At 32.8% G+C, this 22,311-nt stretch overlaps 1 protein-coding gene across 23 annotated transcripts in view; it reads left to right on the forward strand.

The window, feature by feature from the left end:
* LOC143222085 (peregrin-like) overlaps positions 1-19,640 on the forward strand; it is a 58,272-nt gene extending 38,632 nt beyond the window's left edge. For 16 of the 23 annotated variants that reach the window (XM_076447979.1, XM_076447994.1, XM_076447981.1 and 13 more), the window contains 11 exons: positions 1,851-2,001; positions 3,299-3,430; positions 3,889-4,017; positions 4,603-4,791; positions 5,090-5,216; positions 10,762-10,866; positions 12,338-12,679; positions 14,015-14,473; positions 15,742-15,936; positions 17,075-17,198; positions 19,364-19,640. In XM_076447979.1, the coding sequence (XP_076304094.1) occupies positions 1,851-2,001; positions 3,299-3,430; positions 3,889-4,017; positions 4,603-4,791; positions 5,090-5,216; positions 10,762-10,866; positions 12,338-12,679; positions 14,015-14,473; positions 15,742-15,936; positions 17,075-17,196 (1,951 nt within the window). In that variant the 3' untranslated portion in view covers positions 17,197-17,198; positions 19,364-19,640. Of the gene's footprint in view, positions 1-1,850; positions 2,002-3,298; positions 3,431-3,888; positions 4,018-4,602; positions 4,792-5,089; positions 5,217-10,761; positions 10,867-12,337; positions 12,680-14,014; positions 14,474-15,741; positions 15,991-17,074; positions 17,199-19,363 lie in introns of all 23 variants that reach the window. The other 7 variants (XM_076447997.1, XM_076448001.1, XM_076447999.1 and 4 more) reach the window with 2 other exon arrangements.
* Positions 19,641-22,311: the final 2,671 nt, after the last annotated feature.

Genomic DNA, 22,311 nt, shown 5'->3' on the forward strand with positions numbered 1-22,311 from the left:
CCAAGTGCAAATTAATTTTCATGTTAAGATTAAAAATACTTTTCTTTATCTCAAATTCAAATTTCATTTGAATAATCTCAAGAACATCCTTTATAATTTTATTTTCTGTAACTCTACACAAGGTTGGTCAATTCGACTGATATTGTAACTACAAAAAAAAATTAAGTATGACATGATGAAATTCTAACTTAAAAGTATTTCTTTATACTTAAATTTTATTGTCTTGTTGCTCTTTGAAACATGTCTAACGAGTATTTGTGCCATTATAGGCTGTAACTCACTTGAGAAACATGGCTCATGTGCTGTCAAATAACATTACCCAAGTTACTCTGAGCTTCTTGTACGTATGTTTTAGGAAAATTTTTCTTATTACTATTTAATTTTACTTAGAGTTTCTTGTTCTTAAATTTTATTTACTTGTTATATCAGTAAAGAATACATGAAAAACATTAAAGTACTTACTTGGGCTTTCGTTTTTTTGCTGTGGATTGTTGATGGCTCTTAATCTTACATGTTTATACTATTGGTAATAATATACTGAGTATTATTAATTAAATAATATATCAAATAACTTAGAATAATAACTTGCAGTGTCCTATAACTACCACAATATTTCTGGCTTTATGTGGCAAGAACCATTTCAAAATCTTCCATGCTGGTCAGTATGTTTCCTGTGGGAATGAAGTTTGTACTTACATGGCAATTTACAATTCTCTGTACAGAATACTGTGTCATTTAACAGATGAAAATGTGTTAAATGAAAGAGAAGAATATTAACGAATCCTAAAAGAAAGGATGTGGGTGTGGCAAGAGGGGTTTAATTCTGTATTTGATTCTGTAACCATACAAAATTGAAGCCTAAGAAAATTTTGTGTGAACAGTAATGGTGGTATACTAATTTACATTAAATTTCTTATGTATTGGAAGGGTGGTGAATAAATCTGAGAAGAGGGATGCTCAGAAAAGAAATGTTATTTGTTACACTAGGGGAAATTCAAGATATTTTTTAAATATGGCCTTATCAAATTAAGAGCTTAAGATTTATATAATATTAAAATATGGAACACTGTGGTAAGGCTAGAAATGAAATAAAAATTATTAAAACATGAGCCAGAAGTGAGTGATTAGTAGTATTTGCTAATTAATTAATCAGTGATCCTATTAATCAATTAGTAGTGTGACTTTCAAAAAGAAAAAGAAACAAGCAGTTTTCTTTCCAATCAACAGTTCAACAAAAAGTACTAGTTACTATTAGCTATTTGCCTTTATTCTTGTCAGCATTTCAAAGCTTGTGACATATAATCCTAGTATATATTCCATAACAAAAACAGGGTTGACAAATTTGATTGTAGTATTTTGATTATTTGAATATTTGTTTATTTTTATGACAGTTTATTTAATTGTAATTACAATTTATTTATCTCTGAAATATTCAAAACACTAATCTTGATTAATTGGCGTAATACATTTAGTTTAGGTGACAATTATTATTATTACTATTACTACTCATCGGTAATTGATTACATCAATTGATTAAATCACCATGTCAGACAGTCTTTCCTTGTTGAAAAACTAGTTCAAGTTTGGGAGTATTTACTGCACTTAACATTGAGAAAATAAAATTGGAGATCCCTGCAAAATAATTGACATCCATCCTTCAAGCTCATTATGTATGTCTTGTGATGTTTAGAGCTGGAAAAAATGTTGGTCAGCAATTTTATTATACTGTTCAAATTATGCAACATGCGTGAAGAGAACATGTGAAAGTGGAGCTGTCCAGATGATGTAATATCAGTAAAAAATCTTGCATCAAGGCAGTTTGTTTTTTTTAAGTACAATTTTATTTACAGGTTGACAAAAATAGCTGCTTTGATATCCATGCCAAAGAAGCAACAGTTCCTACAACGACTGCTAGGTTATTGGACACTGAAAAGACAGCATCGAAATGGCGTTCCTTTATTAAGGAGGTTACAAGCAGCACACCAGCCTCGCAAAGAACAGGTCAGTTTCTACAATGTCATAGTAAAAAAAAATATTGGGAAATTTTAAAATGTCTTTCAAGCTGTTCTGCAAATCATTATTTCATGTTTTCAGAATTTACATGACTGATTCATAGCTAATTATTGATTGATAAATTTAGTAAAATATTTTTAATTTAGTTACTACAATTTCTTTTCTGAATGTTAAATTTTACAATGATTTTCATGTTCACATTATATTTTTCTTTTTTTCATGGTAAAGTTATACTGGATTTTCATAAATAGAAAAGGAAAATTAAGTTTCTGATGGAAACTTATTTGATAGAAGAAATGTATTCAGTTGAAAGAAATTCTAGATGTAAACATTATGCAATATACTTATCAAGTTTTGAGAACAGTATTGAGTACAAAGACTTTGGTTGAAAATTTTTTACATTTTTAAGGATAATTTGTTTTATGTAATTGTACAAAAACCATTTTGTTTGTTCTAGTTATTGTGAAAAAAAAATTACTTTCAATGAATGTCTTTGCATATACATCATTCTCAGTGCGAAATAATTTCTAAATATGAAAAAACCCAAAGAAACTTAATATTGAGTCCTGGTTATAAACTTTAGTGGAAGAAGCTTTGAATTTGATTTTTTTTTAAGTGTTTATAATTAAGAACAGGACAACAACATAGACATAGAAATGTACTTGTCAGTTACAAGTTAGCTTACAAACATTTGTCAAGATTCAAGAAAGTTAATTAGTTAATCAGTTAATGATACATTATTAGTCGTAATACCACCTTTGTTGTAAGACTCGTATTTACATTCATTTTTTTAAGCCAGAAGTGGTTAAGCATTTAAAACATTATTACCATAAAATTTAACTGCTTTTATTTCTGTTTTCATTTGCTTGCTTACTTCCTTAATCAAATTATATGCTTCAAAGGAAGCTAAAGAAACCAAACAAACCTTAATGTAGTTCTATATATTTCTATGCAAAGTGAGGTAATTCACTATTGTTTCAGTAATGTATGTGTTTAATGTTTTCATTATTAATATTTTGTGCAACTCCTACTACATGTATTTTTTAATTTTGTGTTTATTTGCTCTTCCTCAGAAATAGAGTTGTGTTTGTAGCTGGGGAAGAAGCTTATCATAATAGTCTGTATGTCTGAGATGGTGTATATGGTTGTTATGTTTAATTCTGAATTATTTCATGGAGCTTTATCAAATCAAAATTGAGATTTAAATTTAGTAAGAAATCATGTTATTTTATATTTTTGGTCCTGAAACAAATCCCAAACCCAGTCTTTTTACTATTATTTATAGAAGATTGAGAGCAAAGAGCTGAGTGCACTCAAGGGTCAGTTACGATACTGGCAGCGTTTACGACAGGACTTGGAACGTGCAAGATTGCTAGTGGAACTCATCCGTAAACGCGAAAAACTGAAAAGAGAATACGTTAGTATTGTAGTTATGTAGTTTGAGAAATAATTGTTTATTGTTGTTGTCTTCACAGTTTGATAAGATTTTACTGTATCTTTAGTAAACTGTCCTGTAAAGTGTAAAAAAATAAAACTGACTTAGGCTATCCCCCACCCATTTATGTTGTATACATTTTGAAGGAATCATATTCTTAGGCAATAATGTAAAACATTCATGATAATGGCTTTAAAGACTGTTGGAAAGCTGTAACAATGGTATTTTTTAAATTATAATTGTTTCTATTTACTGGCTTTATTTCAGTAGTATCTTAGAAAAAGTTCTTTTTGATAGATGTGACTGTTGTGAACAAGTTGGGATAACATTTCACTTATGAGTATGAAAAGGTTGTCCTTGGACAACACAGTACTGTTTCTTTAAATTATCTTACAGCTTGATAATTTACAATCATAACTCTATTTTGATTCACTATTTAGATCAGAGTTCACAAGCTGGCAACTGAGATGACTCTTAATCCACTTAGGATGATGTTGAATGAGATATTAGATCAGTTAAAAGCTAAAGATATTGCGAGTATATTTGCAGAACCAGTTGATGTGAAAGAAGTAAGTAATGTACAATTTCTTTACATAAAAATAAAATCATTATGTAATTTCTAAGTACCGTTAGCACATTGTAAAATTTATCTGTATTTTAGTGTGCAAATGTTATAGTTTATTAAGACATTTTGTGTTTTTAATGTTTATCTTAGCCTGAAAAATCCTAATTTTTTGTAAACAGCAAGACTATAATGGAATGCCATCATTACATGTTTTTGAGTTTTGTGGTATATTTTATGATACTGTTATTTAACTGTTGTATTAAACTAGTGCCGTCGAACTTACTAATGCCCACTTTAAATGTTTTCATTATTAATACTGGCTTTACATTCAAGACTCATAATGAGCTTTTGCCACTCTTAATTTTTCATTTGTGTGATTTTTATTGTAAGTAATGTCTTTGTATAATACATATTTTTCAATCATGTGCACACTAATATTTTGTATGTTTATGTAATATTCTAACCATTAAGACCATAACAAAATTGTGCATAGAGAACATTAAATATCTGGGAATAAAAATGCTAGTTTTATTTACTCTGATTAGTTGGTTTTGAGATTACATTGAGAATTTTTTTATAACTTGCCAAGGTTCCAGATTACCTGGATGTCATTAAACATCCAATGGACTTTTCTACTATGAGTAAAAAGATTAATGATCACCAGTATTCAAACTTCAGTGATTTTGAAGCAGATTTTCATCTTATCATAAACAACTGTTTAATGTATAATGCTAAGGACACAATCTTTTACAAAGCAGCCCAGAAATTAAGAGAACAGGTGAGTTTTGAAATTTAAGCTGTGTGTGTTTCATATTTTATATTCGTAGTAGCTAAATCAAATGTATATTTTAATGTATTCAAGAATGTCAACCGTGCACAGTGATATTTGTTAATACCATTCTTTGTTTTATTCCTCGTGAGTGTTACATGGTTAATCGTTTCTGAAAGTATGTTAATTAATTTTTTTAATCATGAAATAATATTTGTCTTCTACAGAAGTAGGGAAGAATTTAATAATTTGTTTGATCAGACATTTTTAAAAGTATGAAAAAATATCAATTGTACTAAATTGACAGGGAGGTGCTATCTTACGACATGCCCAGAGACGGGTCGAATTAGTAGGTTATGAGTGTGACACTGGAATACATTTGAAACAGCCTCCACAGATTGACCAGATTTCAGACTGCAAAATAATGGAAGAAAGTACGTAGTGATGTTATTTTATAAATTTTGTTTTTATGTAGTAAAGGTATGGAAACCATACTAACCTTTTGTTTAGGGCTGAATTAATGAGTAAACATTTTGATGACTGACTGATCGCTTATCATATGGTGTTCTCAGATTCAGTGACCTCATGTTTGAGCATCCAGATAACATCAAATGAAAGAGAGTTCAGCAGAAAATGTTTTGCAAAATTGAACTGAATTATTTGATGTTAACTGAGTTCAGAGAAAAGAAAGAGTGGACAATGTAAAAATGAGAGAAAAGAAAATCTCTATTCAGTACTTAACCCTTACCAGCTTGATCATTTTGATGATCCTGAGTGCTAGTTTTGGCATTGAATTTTGAATTTTTTTTTTTTATAGCCATGTTAAAATCATATTTAAAAACAACAAATAGTAATTACATTTTTATTTGCTCTAAGATGTAATCAAAATTTAATATGAAATATTTGAAAGAAAATTGATCCCTCACCCAAAGTCCAATTTGTTTTAAAACTTGTAAGGTTTTAAAATTCATATAGTTTTTGTTAGAAACTAAATTGGTAATTTGGAATTCTGTTGGTTTTATGCATTTTGTGAAATCTACAAGATGTTTTTCTTTTTTCTTTTGAGAGAATAAATGAAGCTTACACCAAGGCTTAGTATATACAATGAATGCAAATTAAAATTGTAACATAACAAATACCAGAACATGTTTTTCTGTGTATTTTTTATTTATTGTGTTATGTAGTAGGAAAAATAACTAAGTATTTATAAGTAAACCGTAATGTATATACACATGTTCATAAACACTTACACACTTTGTGCACCTGTATTGCTAAATTTCAACCATCCCAGCAACATAACTAATATCCATACATTTACCAGGTTTATTGGATTAACCTGGGCTTTGTATAAATCCTTATCATAAACATTTGCTTAAACTTCATTATTTTAGACAATTTTTATTGAAACTGCTTTACCATAAACAAGGTAATAAATTCCCCCTCACTGAGTTATTACAGTACACACTCTGCCAAAATTCTGGTAATTGCACTATGTAAGTTTATTTGCTACTGATGGTGTTACATAAACAGTAATAGCAGGAGTGGTAATATTAGTTGCTTTATGTTCTGCAGGTTTCTACTTTAGCTGCTAATAGTAAATATAGGAAATAAATGTAAAAGTTAGAAGTATGAGTTCTTGGAGGAAGTATTTTGGAACTTTGAGGTTAATATTAAAGAGGATAGAACATTACTACTTACTGTAATTTGCATTTTGCAACCTTTAAAGTTTTGGTAGTTACAAGGTTGGTCATATTGGCTGATCATGTATATACTTAGGATAGAGAAAATAATTGAAATGTAAAAGCAATTCCGAAAAAAGTTTGATATTTGCATAGGAGGTTTTAGAGATTAAGCACATGAAATATGAAAATTTTTGTATGAGAAGTATTTTTAAACTTAATATGATAGTTATTTTGTACTTGAGCATCTAGCACTTTGACTACACATTTACATACAAAATTTTCCTGAAAATACTTAATTAAAAATTCTGATATTTTGCATGCAAGAGGTTTTTAATGTTTACTAAAAGCTTAAAAAACATTATGATGATATGTTTGTCTTTTGCTGGGTGGTCTAAATTTTTGTCTGACATTTGCATGCTCAGTAGTTCACTTACATCATTACATGGATAACCAACTTCTGTTAGCTTGTTCTGAATGGGAATCTGCCCATCACACTCATCTACTGTTTATGAAGGCAACTCGTGTGGGTGGGCTAATCAAATTTGATCAGCTGTTACTTTACTCAATATCTTGTCTTTTTACGTCTTTTTCAATACTCATCTCAGTTGGACCTAACCTTCTACAATTTGAATTTGTTGAATGAAGCTTTCAGTTCTTCACACCCTTACTGCTCTCATTCTCACAGCTCATGAGGTTATTTTGTTTTTGTGGGTGTGGCTTTCTGTAGCTACACCCTTACCTGCTTGGGTCGAGAACATGAGATCTCTTTATGGTCTCTAGTGGAATCTTGTTTGGGATCCGTTAGAGACTTCTACTTCCCTTTGGTGATCTTCATTGGTAATTAGGGCTAACATGTTGGAGGGTGTTTGGTTTCCTCCAATTTATCTGGACTTGTGTTCCTTCATGGATGCCTTCCTTCAGAGCTGGGGAGAATGGATCAATCAGCAGGAAGCTTCTGGTCAGTGGTCTCCAGCTGAAAGATCCTGGAGCTTATATCATGCTTGAGATCATTCTTCTTTTCTTTTTCTTTATCATGCCAGGAATCATTTGGTTATGATTCATTCTGACAGTTCTATGTTGATGACTTGTATCAATCACCAGGACAGCACCTTCTGTTGTTTCCTTGGTGGTTGAACCTTGGATCTCCTTTTTTGGGTCCACATGCACGTATTCATTTTCTTGTGTTATATGTTTTAGGTGCATTCAGTTTTGTTACAGATTATTTTTCCTGTCTCAACGGAGTGATTTCTTGATCTTATTTTCCAATGGTTATGCTTTCAGGAGGATGCTTCTCAACTGGATGTGTTTGCTGCATCCATCAGTACCAGGTTATCAGTGTTTTGATTTTTGGTTTCTTTATCCACTTGTTCTGGCTGCTGATCCATCTTTATATTTATCCTCCCATCCTCCATCTTTGCTTGTCCATGCCACTCCATGTCAAGTCCTTCTGAATTTGTTTTACTAGCCAGCACAACTGCAGTTTCTGTGGCTGCTCCAGCTACAGTCTGCTCGTCTGTTACCTTTTACTCCATCCCTTCTGTGCCAGCCTCTCTCACTGTCATTTCATCTGGCCCTTTATATCCTTCAGGTGTCTTCTCATCAGACCAAGCACCTTACATTTTTCCTGGTGTCTCATCTTCGCTGTTCCTTGGAGTAAATTCTTCAGTTGGGCATTTGGACTCCACAACAAATACTAATATCTCACTATCTGCATCAGATCACTATTTAATCATCATTAGATATTGTCTTCTGCCTGTAGCCATTCTTCAGATTTTGGTAAGACTGACTGGGTAAGTTATCTTTTTTGTGTGTATCCTATTTTTTGGGCTTTTTTGTGAATAAATTCCACCCTATTATGAGTGGTGATCACCAGGTATTTTTCAAATCAAATCTTCCCATGTCAAGCAATGCTGGCTGGATATTTATAATTCTCATGGTTGTAAAATACTCACTGTTGAGGTGGAGATTTCCAAAAGTTAATTTGTTTATATTCCTCCTAACATACTTGCTTTATTAATATGCTCTTTCTGGACCATACTCATCTGTGGACTTTACAGGTAAAGCATAAGGGGATAGCTGCTTATTTTTGTCATGACTTCAATTTAATAAATCTGGTATGATTTGTTTTTCGTAATAGGGTTTTCCTGGTAGACCATTGCACTGTCTCCAGTGGTGACATTCCTCTGAACTCTCCATTGTATTTCCTTTCCCTTTTTTCTTCTAGTGGAGTATGGGAATTCTTACCACTGCCAATTTCCAAGCTGCTGAGTTGGTGGACTATTTTCTTTCTTTCTCCTGATTGTGATATTGATATATGATACAAATAGTGTTAAAACCATTCAGTTGATAGTAGGGCAGTGGTGTTCTGATGCTGTATCTTTGTGTGAGTTTGTCCAAGAGGATGTTGAAGATTTGGAGTAAGCCATCATAATTGTACTTCACCTCCTTGATTGGAATTTCTTATCCCATTTCCACATGGGGGTCAGTTCCCAGTGGTTGGCTTTTGGATTCAGAGCTGAACCAATCAATGCAAGTCCTCACACGTGCAGATGTTTTTGTTCCCCACTCAATTATACTCTTGTTCCCTTCACCCATGTTGTGGGTCATTGTGGTAGAACTTGCAGATTAATGTTTTTCTTTTATGCTACACCTAGATTTTCTCATAAATGATGTGATTGTGCTGGAGGCAGTTTCTGTTGGATTGTTTTAAGTTGATTAGTTCCATCATCAGAATATTAGGTTTCCAGATTGATCAAACATTTTATGACATGGCTATCATGCATCCCATTCACAAATTAGGGGTTACAAAATTCTCTACATTCTATTGAACTTGATAAGAAAATAGTATGATTCTTTCCTGTCTTCACCAGATGGCTGGATTTTGGATTGTAGTTGACTTGCCTAACCTTGCGTGGATATTGATTCACAGCAACTGCATTTTGATACAGTTGACTTGCCATGTATGGTTAGTTGAATCCTAGCCACTCTACACCTAAGGGCACATCCTTTTACTATTACCCACATTAATGTTCCCTATGGGATAGAGATTCCAATGTATTGTAATTCAAGTCTGTATCTGACCATTGTTGTCTCCTTTTTAGATGTGTTCCTTCCATTTTTCATCCATGTTTGTGATGCCTCTTTCCACACTGGGTGAAGAGAATACCTGGTTCAGAAGTGGTACAACTTCCCATGTATGATCCTTTGATGTGAGAACCTACTCCTTTAGGATGTTCTTTGGATGCTTTCAAGGAATGCTTCTTTGTTTTTCCCTTGCACCAGTTCCTCTACCAATTCAATTTGGGATTCTAGCTATTTATGTGATAGAAGATAATGTGTTGCATTGGAAGCTATAATATTTGTACGTTGAAAACATATTTCCAATAGTTACATGGGCTAGGAATGTGTGTCACACTTCTGTTGGTGGAGGGTTGATGCATGATAATTTGCATGAGAGACGTAATTGAACATTTGTAAGGTATGTGGGAGCTTACGGCTTGTGGCATGTGAAAAACTATTTTGAATATAGAGGACAGCTCTGAAGGAGAATAGCTATTTATGTGAGAGGAGGTAAGTATGCATCTGAAATATTTTTTTCAGTATAGGAGAATTATAACTTTTAGTTGTTAATAGTATGGGCTTTGTTGTCACTTGGTTAGTAAGTTTAAAGCTCTGATAATTGTACAGACTATTGGTGCTTGATAGAGCTCTTTTAAAGACAAAACAATCTCAGGTTTTATTTTGAAATTAAAGAGGGTGAAAGTGGGTAGGTATATAAATAAGAATAGCATCAGATCTATTTATTTATCACTAGTTAAAACAGCAACAAGATAATTTGTGAAACAAATGCATATTAGTATTGTGTAGTTTGTTTGTGCTTACCTCAATATGTCTCACTCCTTTTTTATTTTGAGTAATCAAAATTAGAAAACTCCAGCTTGTATCTGTAAATGTAACTGTTCTTAATGTTCTAAATTTATTGTTGTGAAACTGTTAGAAGTTTGGAATCAAGCTAGGGAACATTAACATTCACCAACATTTATCCATGAACATTTGAAGATATATTTTCAGTGAAGAATTTTTATTTCATTAAAAAAAAGTTACCCCTCTACATGCTACATTTCTGTAACATGTAAATAAACAGTTTGATTTATGTGGATTGTGATCTGACAATATTGGGTAAACAATATAAAAACTGTGATCTAAATTAATTAAATTTGTTAGTTTTAATATTCTTTTTGTACTTAATATTATACTGGTTTATTTGTGTTGACCCATGGATTTTTGTGGTTCTCAGTGGATAATTTCCTCAATTCAAGTGACAGAGAAACGATGCCTATTAAGGATCAGCTAACTAAGTTGCTGGAACTACTGGACAAAGTTTCTTTTATCAAGCATGGAGGTAAACATCTGAAATATATTATCTTGTTTAATGCTTTGTTTCATAAAGGCTGTTAATTTTTTTTTATCTAATGACATTTTGTTAAATTTTAATGAATATTTATTATCCAAAAAGTTCTTATAAGCAAGCAAGGATAAAAGAACATATAAATATTAAATAAGTTTTTTTTCTACATTATAAAAGAACTAACTACTGTAGGGTTCAAAGGCCCCCTTAGGGTTTCTGAGATTCTTTGTATACAATTCAAGCTCCTTCATTATCCACAGCCACTTCTATACCTCTCCACAGAGGAGATTCAAATGAAAAAAACAGATCTTGTTAGGACAGTCACTCATGTTACCTGAGCATATGCATGACGTTTGGTCTCACAAGTGCAGTGGGTGTATAAAACACAGTTTTAAACATTGCACCACTTCAGGATCATTAGTGAAACCAGGGTTACAAGTTCACCAACCCTGAAAACATTTTCCTAGACTCCCATCATGCTGGAATCATTCTGGATGAGCTCTTATTTTTTAGTTGTAGTTGTGAAAAGAAGTGGTACCAAATGAGTAGACTAAGTTATTTAGTTGTATGCAATTTTTAAATTTGTAAATAAGTCCAAATGTAGGTAAATGGGTATCAGTACTATTAAAATTCTAATCATAAACTTTTTTTTTGCTTCTAAGTAAAGAATGAAAATAGTTCATATCCTAAATTTCTTCTGGAGTGTATTTTTTTTAAAGTACTAGCTTTAGATTAGTAGGCATAAGAGGTACAACCTCAAAATTGAAATTCTAGCCATAATATTTTTGTAACAATGACTGGATGCTCTGTGTCAAAAAGCTATATATGCAACAGGCTTTTGTTCTCTGTGCTATTGAAAGTAATAGTTTTTTGAAGTATATGTGACAGTACTATTGAAGTATGATCTGAATAGATTAACCAATCTATATATGTGATCAATTGATATTTCTGACACATTGAAAATAATATTTTAATCAGAATTTATAAAACATTAAATCTGTCGGCAGGTTATTGTAACCTTTTTTTCTGTTTTAACTACAGAAAGATTGCAGAGTTTTGAGGGTGTAGATTGAGACACTTTGCCAAAAGCACAACTCTGTCACCTTAAATCAGTAGAGTTGAATTGCAGCATTGCCATCCTAATCTTAGTGCAAAATAATTTTATACATTGACATATGTTATAAATAGAAAAATAAATAATTGTACAATTTAATGTACTGTACAAGTTCTTAACTGAGGCACACTTGCATTTTTTATATCACTTGTGACAATTAGCATACTATTGGTAAACAAACTAATGATTTAACATGATGTTAGTACATATGGAATTGAGAGATGTCTGAACTCAGAATTTGGTAGTATTGGGCCAGTGGACTTTTCCACATCATTTCTTTTACAGAATTTGTTTTTTGTAAAGAATGTTTATGCAATCTTTTCATTTCTCAGTTTATGTTGTATTTAATAGCTACCAGGGTGAAAAAACTGAAGACTTTAAAGTCGGAGATAACAAAGACTCGTAGAAAAATGTCAATAATGGCAAGTGGGATCGTGAACAGGAAACCAAGGCTTAGGTTTAGTGGAAGTGAAAGAGATTCAGAAGAAATATCTGGAACAGAGTCAGAACAAGAGAAACAATTATCAGGTGATAGTTTTGCAGCTGGAGAAACAATGTGTGAAAAACTGTGTGAGAAAAATACTTCAGAAAAGAAAGAACTTGGATTACTGAAATCTGGAGAAAGTCCTGGACCAGGTTTCAGAAATCGCCGGAAAGGGAAGTTTCTTCCTCCTTTAATAATACCTAAGAAAGGTGAGGATGAATTGTTGAATGTAAGATTTATTTTTAAAAGTGATAAGTTGTAGAATAAAATACCTTCCAGTTTATGCATAAAGAAGAGTTATTTGTCTGGTGTCATTAGTTGTGGGAAACTGAATCAAGTAGTTCTAGTGTAGCTTTGTACAGGAATTGAAGTGGTCATACAAAAGACTGCATCTATATGGATAAGCATTTTAACTTAATGTTGCAATTTTGGCATTGTTTTAAATGTTGCTATCTTAGTTCCACGAATAGGGCTCAAATTAGCAAGGAAGTCGGTACAAACTATGTGAAGCTGATATCAAATAATGGTGATGATTAGTGGATTATGTAGCATAAGTACGTGTACATCATATGAACAGTTTGTGTGTTATGGCTCAAAATAGTGGAAGGGAGTTGCCTATCCCATACCTCCATCTGTAGCATTACATTTTAAGCCTGACATTGCTGGGTGCATTTTTATTTTTTGTGTAAAACTTGTTGTATATGACCAGTTTAGAACAGCTGTTTTATGATGTTTCAGTTTGTTTTACCTCAGTAAAAAAAAATCATGCAAACTAACAAATTCTGGTACAATCTGCCTTCTAAGCATAACCAAACATTTTCATGCTAGTCTGTGTACCCCTTCAATTTTGCATCATTTTTAAATGTACATATTATGTGACTACTCTTCATCAATAGTATTATGCCACCTATGTTGGTGCAGGTATCTCACTATGCTATACCCACTGAATTTTCATTTTTTATCTGTGTGTTGAAGTAAATATCTGATTGTCATACGGGGTCTAAAAGGTAGTGAAGCATAAAACAGTTTCTTTTAGTTCCTAAGTCACAAGCGTGTAGTCTTTTAAAAAAAAAAAGATTGTGTGAAAGAGCCTTTATTTTATGGTAAGTTAATTGCAATGCTTTTTTTAATGTATGGACATAGTAATGAATTAGAGGTTTCAATGTGAATAGGTGTTTATAACTTAAGCTATTCTGTTGCAAGTATTACTTGATATTTCTGCAGTCCTAAAGATGCTTTCTCATTGGTGTGAAACTAAAGATATTATCACAAAGTTTTCATGTGATTATGTACTAATTTTTAAAAGGTTTATAAACTTACATTCATAAAAAAGGAACTCTGCTTATGGGCATTTGTTTAATCCTGTGTGTATGAAGAGCTGATTATAAAAACTAGCATTTAAATGCTTTTGGATCTTAAACATTAACATTTTGTAAAGGAAAGCTACCATCAGATTTGTAGATTTATCCTAAGTGTGTATAATGATTTTTTTTTCCTTCAGAGCTTAAAAGTTGTAGTAATTTTTCTTTCTTTTTAATCTGTAGAGTGTAGTGAAAGTACTGGACAAGAATCTTCATTGACATCACCCATATCTCCAAGCCAGTCACAGTTCCCTTCTTCTCAGCACTATACGAGAGCTTCAAAAACAAAGTCTCCTGGAAAGCTACCAGTGACAGCACAAAGGTCTCCTAAGGTGCTTAGATATAGTTGTGAGTCAACTCCTGATTCTAGAATGGACAACATGAACCCTCCTGACCAAGTAATGCTACCCCCGTGTCTAACCCCTTGCAAGCCTACTTCAACAGAATCTCTGGCACCTCCACCATTAACCAGCCCACCACCCAGTCCTCCTGCAACACGATCTACAAGAAGTGGAATACCTTTCTCACCCAAGTCACATAGGGGCCTCCTTACTCCTCCTGTGCTTGAACCTCAGGTTCCTCTAACTCCAGTCCAGTGGGAGAAGGACAGTGTTAAAAGTGAAGATTCTTTATCTGTTCAAGGTACTGTCGTCTCTTATTTTATTACACTGGAAACAATTTTGGTTATATTTCTGGTTATCAATAATTTAATGATAGGATAAACAATTATAGTGGTAGTTTGATTGAAAAATGCAGTAATTTAAAGAAAAATTGAAATGCCCATTTGCAATGACATATTTGCAGTGTCTTCAAATTATGTATAAGACAAAAATGTTAAGCCCATCACACCAAACATGCTTGCTCTTTCAGCTGTGGGGGCATTATAATGTGAAGATCAATCTCACTATTTGTAGGTAAAAGAGTAGCCCAAGAGTTGGTGGTGGCTGATGATGACTAGTTGCTTTCCCTCTAGTCTTGCACTGCTAAATTAGGGATGGCTAGTGCAGATAGCCCTCAAGTAGTTTTGCACAAAATTCAAAATAAAACAAGCCAAAATATTAAGTATGATGACTGTAAATGTTTTAAAGGTTCTTCTTTATAAGCTTTCACATTTTGGTTATTTTTTCATAATTTGCTTTCATCTTGACTGATTATATTTCAAATTTTTTTACTCTTACATTACCCATAATTAACAGCCATGGGTGAAGTATTGTGTTACTCAGTTCTTACTAGCATGATTCCAGAATTAAAGTATGAATGTGTTTTGCTGTATGATACAAATTGGTTTATTAATTTTCTCAAAAGACAACTTGCACAGCTGTATTATACGATTTACTTGTAGTTATCTTGTCCTTATGATGTTTAGCTTTGAGTTATTTTACAAGGATCTATTAATTCTAGCAAATGTCTTTTCTTAGTTATGTTGCATCGAATTTATCTTAAAATGTGTTAGGTTTTAAGAGTGTAAACCTAATGAAACACTTTAGGAACATTTACTAATGTTCAGAATTAGTACACAAATTGTGTAACTGCCTTTCTTCTCAATCTTTTCTGAAGATTGAATATAAATTACATAACTTTATTCATAAATTTTGATAACATTCAGAGTTGTTTATTTCAGTGTAACATGTTACTGGAAGACTTCGCAGATTAGTAAGATTACAATAAACCAGGTTATGACAAAATTTGTAAGTAGAAGCTGAAATTTGTGACAGTATTTTGTTTTGTGACTTGTGATAGGCATGGTACTTGTTCCTTGTACCACAGTGGAGAGAGTTCTTTTGTAATGTAGTATAAAATATCTTTGTGCTATGTTGGTGGTAGGTTCAACTCACTTTGGAGTAGTGTTAGGTTTGTTTTGTTAGTATAAGTTGGGCTGTTATGATAGCAAGACTTGATTTCTTACGCAGGAAGGAATATGAAACAGAGAACATTCTCTTTGCCTGATGAAAAAGAAGTTACTCATGTCAGAAGGTCATTCAGAGTTAGTACTCTGAGACAGACATCTGAGAGAGAGAGGGAAAGGCTTTGTGAACAGCAGGAATCAGAGAAGAGTACGCCTGAGAGAAAAATCAAGAAGGAGAATAGAAGTAGAAGTGAAAGAGGTAAAAAAAGATCATGGTCAGAAAGTGATATTCTAGGAAGTTCTGTAAAAAAAGGTGGGTAATTGCATTTAGATATTTAAGGAGACTAAAATATCATAGGATAGTATTTTTTTGAAGTTTTATGGGGTTATTTGTTAGTGCTAAATATTTAGGAAAGTTTATGGTATAAAATCATTTCTGCTTTCTGTTCTGGATCACAACATTTCAGGGATATTGGTCTAGTATCAGACTGGAAAGAAATTATTGTTGCTTTGTAGAATAATTTAACCTGTTCATTGCCATAGACAAGATAACTTGTCCAAGCCAAACAGTAACACAGTGCCACGGACAAGTTAATTCGTTCTCAATAATACCTAACTTCAATGCTAGATGTCAGCACCATAAATGCCTTTGATCTACTTACAAATTGCTTCACTATCGATTCAAAATGGCATCATGAAAAAGTTACAAAATGAAGAAGCATTAGAGTTGTATTGTAGCAGCTGAAAAACTTGGCAGTCAACAGGTTAATAAACTGAACAAAACTAGTCATCAGTTACAAATTTAATCAGGATAATATTTGCCCTCATTTTCTATGATATAATTCCATCTGTTAAGTACATTATGGATCCATTGTGAATAAAATTATTTAGGTCTGGATTCACAAAGCAATCTTAAGTCAGTTTTGAGTTCCTTGTTATTTGCATACCTTTTTCTAAGTAATGCTGTAAGGATCTGAAAAAGTGATGATCAGATGGTGCAAGATCTGGTGAAAAGGGTGGATGAGGCACAGCTTCCCTTTTCAAGCATGAAATTTTTTGTGGGTTATTTTTGCAGTGTGTGGTCTTGCATTGTCATGCAAAATAATTATGCCTTTTTGATTGACTAATGCAGCTCTTTTACTTATCAGTGCTTGATGTTGGTGTAAGCACTCCAGCTGATGATAGTATTTTTCAGTTGTGCCTGTTTGATCTGGATCCAAAATATCATGATAGACTACATCTCCCAGATCCCACCAAACACAAAACAAGGCCTCTTTTGGGTGTGAGCCACTCTTCAGTATTGGAACAGATGTCTTACAGAGATTTAACCACTGTCTCTTATGTTGAATATACTTGTAAAGAACCTACTTTTCATTGCTAGTAATGATTCTTTCCAGAATGGCTGCTAGCATGTCTTGTTCTCAAAGATGAACAAATGGTGACCCTCCGACCACGTTGCTTATCCATCAAATCATGTGGAACCAAGTGTCCAAGTGTTGAAACTTTTTCGAGGTCATAGAGGTGGGTAATGATTGTTGTGTGGAGCTGTTGAACTCTTTCTTCTGTGGTCAACTTTGGATTTGCTTCAACTAATGGCTTGCAGAGTGTCTTTATTGATTGATCTTAACCATCCAGAACATGGGGAATCTCTGAGATCAAATTCCTGTGATTGAAACTTTGTGAACCATTGTTGACACTTCCTGATGTTCATTATATTTTCCCCATAAACAGTATGTGTATTTCTTGTAGCCCCTGATGCTTTCAAACTTTTTCTAAATTCATATAGCATACAATGTCTTGTGTCTCATTTATACTCATTTTTTTAGGTCTTTATTGGTTAAAATTTTGTTCCAAAGTCTGTCAGTTATTCTGAAATAAGAGGTAAGGTTACTAATACATTCACATAAAAAAGATGTAAATTTGCAAGTTCTTTTTCTCAGAACCTAAAACAACCTTACCGAATAAAAATGACTATTTTATTTCCAACCTAATAAATATGAGCATACATTTTATATATTAAAAAAAAATATTTAACCATGTCTGGGTTGAAGAACATTGTTTAAGTGTTCAGTACACACCAACATAAAATACATTTCAAAATTTGAGTAAAAATAATAATTATTAACTGTATTTAACACTTTTAATTCAATGATATATAGATTTGATATTTTTTAGCCTTGTAACATTTATTTAATGTAATTCACAAACAAACAAAAATTTCATAACTTTCTTTGATGCAAATCAATAACATATTTACCAATTTATTTTTTAGAATTCTTTTGCCCATCCCAAAAAATATTTTTGTTGTGAGACTCATTCATTTTCTGGTTTTATTACTATAGCCCTTCTTTTCTCTTGATTTAGATACCAAAACCTTTTTTACTGTTAAAACTTTTGTGTTGAGAATGATCACAATAGTGATCAAAATGTCGTATCTATTTTAAAAATACTCTTCCTCATTGTAATAGTTGTAATTTGTAATTAAAAAAAAGTATTAATAATCAGTAAATAAACTCAAAGTGAAGATATTAATTATGATTTATTGCTTTTATAGATTATACAGGATGTCAATAAAAATAATTATCCCAAAGCTGAGAAGAAAATTCTTATATTGTAATTGGTAATTTGTGTGATGACTCATGCATGTTAATGGCATAGGTTATTACTGTATGATGGTGTTATTCTTTTAATGCTGAAAGTTGAATTTCTAACTTCTCTTCCTTAAATTGAGCATTGCACACTTATTAGTGCAGCAGAGCTTACAAGTTATTATAGAGGATAATGTATGAATGCTCCCTAGTTCTTTGTTATAGACATCAGATTATGAACCCTGGAATAGCCCTTGTAGTACTGAGGACAGTATGTTTTTATACAGTTAGCAAACTTTGGAGTTAATAATTTTTGTTCTTGGTTTAGAAAAAGCATTTTTGAAGAAAATAATGAATGTTAATCAGTGGATACACTATTTCAAAAATGGGACCTTTATGGTAAATGATATGTGGTAAGATGCTAAACTAGATTACTAATAGATCTTTTATCCCAAAGGATCAACTGATATAACTTTTGGGGAATGTATATTTGCAGATCAAGTTTTATCTTCAGAATTCCTTTCACGATTTGCATCCTTTTTTAACCCCAAACATTAATGGTTGTGTACAAATATTTTTATTCTCAAGTGCTACAGGAAGTTATATTGTGTCCACAATCCAATGTTTGTAACAAAGAACAGGCAAACATTTACCTCTAACTCTCTAACACCTTGCAAGTGCTACTTCATTCTAAAGAATATACTTAACTATTTTTCATGCAGAGTACAATGTTTAAATTAACAATGCAGAGGTTGAGATGTTATTTTTAGCAGTGAATTAAACAGAACTATTGATCTACCGTTAATCTTCACAAATCATCACACGTTAAAAAAACACCTCAAATTGTATTCCACGTAAGTTTTATAAAAATCTTAAATAAAAATATATGAATAAAGCTGAATTGTTTTAATAAATGTGTAAAAGGCAATGTGTTCAGTCTTCTGCATAGATGTGGAGTGATGCAGTAATGGTTCAATATTTAGTGGTGAAATAAAGAAAAATATCTATAATAATCACCACTTACTCTGTATGTTTATGTTTACAGCTTACAGTAACTGTGACATAAACATAATTTTTTTCATTTCTTTCTCTTTAAAGAAAATGAAGAGAAGAGAATTGCCAGATGAAGAGGAAATCCATTACCTTGACTACTGTTAGCAGTTCACGATCTTCCACAATTAATCTGCTTTGTTTTACCATATTTTTTTGTATTGTGAGCCATTGTCAGTAATTTATTGCTCTGATTGAAAGGTTGTACATACGCACATACCATATGCAGATGTGAATATTTATATAATGTAATCACTCTTCACAATGTACACATTATCTTGTATCTACTTCTATACTTTTTCATAAATAAATTTCATGGTATAAATAAGTGTGAGGGAATACTTAACAGCTTGATTAGACACAGAATTGTCTTAGTCTTAAAGAAAAAATAAAGTTTAAATTCTTTGAGCTGACTTAGCAAAAGTAGTATCAAGTAATAATTCTGATGTAATATTTTACCTCCTGTCATGTAATAACTTTTCTCATTTGATGTTGCCCTCTGTATGCACAAATGTTTTCACTCACCAGTAGCCTTAAAATTGCCACCTATACCACATTCAGTGTGGTTCTACAGTGTCTTCACTTGCAATAAGTATGCTGTAACCTTTCACCAGTAGTAGTGTTCTCCACATTCCTGACACAAGTTACTCTGCATATACTGTGCAGCCTAACCTTCACTTCTCATTTAGACATAGTTGTGTTTGGATGTTACAACACTTGGTTCATGTTTTCAACTTTGTACTTTTTTTTTTCCTGAAACAGTGGTATAATATGTTTTTTAATGAAAGTAAACTTAACTTTTAGGGGAATTACCTCAATTGAACTATGAATTTTGTGTCATGAATATCACTGTTGTGATATCATGAATATGATATGTCATGAATATCACTGTTGTGACTGCTACTTTGTCTGTGGTTCCTACACTTTCAGCTGAGAATGTTTCTGCTTTAGTTTGATGGGAGTTTAAAGATTTTTCTCCCTTTCCTACAGGGTTATGTTCTTTATAGGTAGTAATTCTGCTTAGTAGTATTTGATGCCTGTCCAAATATATACATTGACTATCAGCTGCAAAATCTGCACTGTATGGCCTATCACCCAAGTTTATGCATATTACTGACTAGGGTACCCTTGATGCACTACTTCTGAGGGATTGGGATCCCTCGGCTGGTGTAGGAAGGAACTGGACTAGTAAAGTGGTTGGTGGGGCACCCACAACATCAAACTACTGGGGCTTGACCTACCAATTTATATATCGCCAAGCTTATAACATATGCTACCAAGATAGGGTGTTTCAAGAATCTGCTAGTAGGCTTACCATGTGGTATGTTGTATCATAATTGTGCTTGTTCTATACTGTACTAACTTGTGGACTGTCATGAGTGAAGCAAGAGAAGATTGCTACCCATCCCTGACATTCCTTTGATGGAATAAATAAGGAATGGTCTGCTTTTCAAATTAATGTTACTGGTCACTTATTGCACATTTGCTGGTGTAGTGTTCTTAACTCATCACTGTACCTCTGCCTCTTTCTGCAAGTGGAGTACAAGAGTCTTTACTGCTTACTGGTTTGTAGCCACTTCAGTGGTGAACATGATTGTGGTCAATTCCACTCAGTAGAGAGTTGTGTAGTGGTGTTCTGCCATTGCAGATGGTGTACATCCAATAAAAATAACTAGAGTAGATCCACTAAAATGTAGTTCACTTCTCCAGTTGGTATGTCTCATCCCACTATTACCCAAAATTCATTTCCAGGTGGTATGTTTTTGATTAGAACTGGATCATCCAAATTAAGTCCTCATGTAGATGTTGACTAGGAGCCCTCATCCTACCATGATGTATTAGTTGGCCTGGGTGCCTACAACACACTTCCTTCATCAAGCTGAGGCTTGGGGTTCAGTATTTCAAGGAGCTGGACTGGCTGATAAAACTCTGATTGGCTGAGGTACTCCTGGCATGCTACCTGTGGCTTACAAATTATAAATTCTGGTAATTCATGGAGCTGAATCAAAAACAAGAAGTCTGTTTGGTTTGACACTTGAGTGTAAATTATCACATGGACACTTTCCTACCTTCTGTCACTTTGATGTGGCTTGTGTTAGTTGAGTAATTGTGCACACATGCTTTTCCTAGACAAATGGGACAGAATAGTATTTTTTTTCTGTCTTATTGGTTTGAAGTGAGGTTGGTAGGACCCCCTCCTCCTACTGTGTACCTGAAAATAAATGTTCAATGCTACCTGATTTTGGCTGGAGTTGACTCACTGAGTATGGTCTGATGTACCCTATCCATTTTACACCATGGGGCATATCCTTTGATTAGAAACTTTTCATCCTACAATCTGATGTAGGTTATTGGAAGTTCAGTTTTGATGTTGAGCTGGATCAACCAATATGTACACAGTCTGGGATATGTTACACCTAATTTCCACTCAAATCTGCAAAAGTTACTACCTTACTGGAGTTGGAGTATACCAGGTACAGATGGTTTGTGGTCTTTAATGAGCATGTTTCTTTAGAGAGATCACACCTCATGGATATTTTTTGGATGCTTTCCACACAGTGCTTATCTAGGTAACTTTTTGCACTGGTACATCTACCTTTTCAGTGTGGAATTCTAGTTCTTATATAAGCAGAGGTAAGATACTGTGTCAGAAGGTAATATTTTTCTACATTGAAAATACATTTTTGATAGGTACTTCCTCAGACTTTTTGCACTTCTGATGTTTCTTTCATTATATTAAGTAGAATAGTATGGAGGAGTAACTTGTGTCATGAAAGTGTGTTTTGCCCCCATTGGTGAAGGGTTTTTGTATGTGAAGATGCAGTTGAAACACATTAAACTTGAGGTAAGTTGGAGTTTCAAGGCAAGTGGAAAGCAAAAAAACTGTGCATAGAGAGGGCAGCACTGAACAAGGAAAGCTGTTAACTGAGCTAAGTACTAATCAGAAATATGTTTTCAGTTTATAAAAATATTAACTTAGTTTTTGAATAGAACAC

This window comes from Tachypleus tridentatus, chromosome 8 (genome assembly GCF_004210375.1).
Source record: "Tachypleus tridentatus isolate NWPU-2018 chromosome 8, ASM421037v1, whole genome shotgun sequence".
Lineage (NCBI taxonomy): Eukaryota > Metazoa > Arthropoda > Merostomata > Xiphosura > Limulidae > Tachypleus > Tachypleus tridentatus.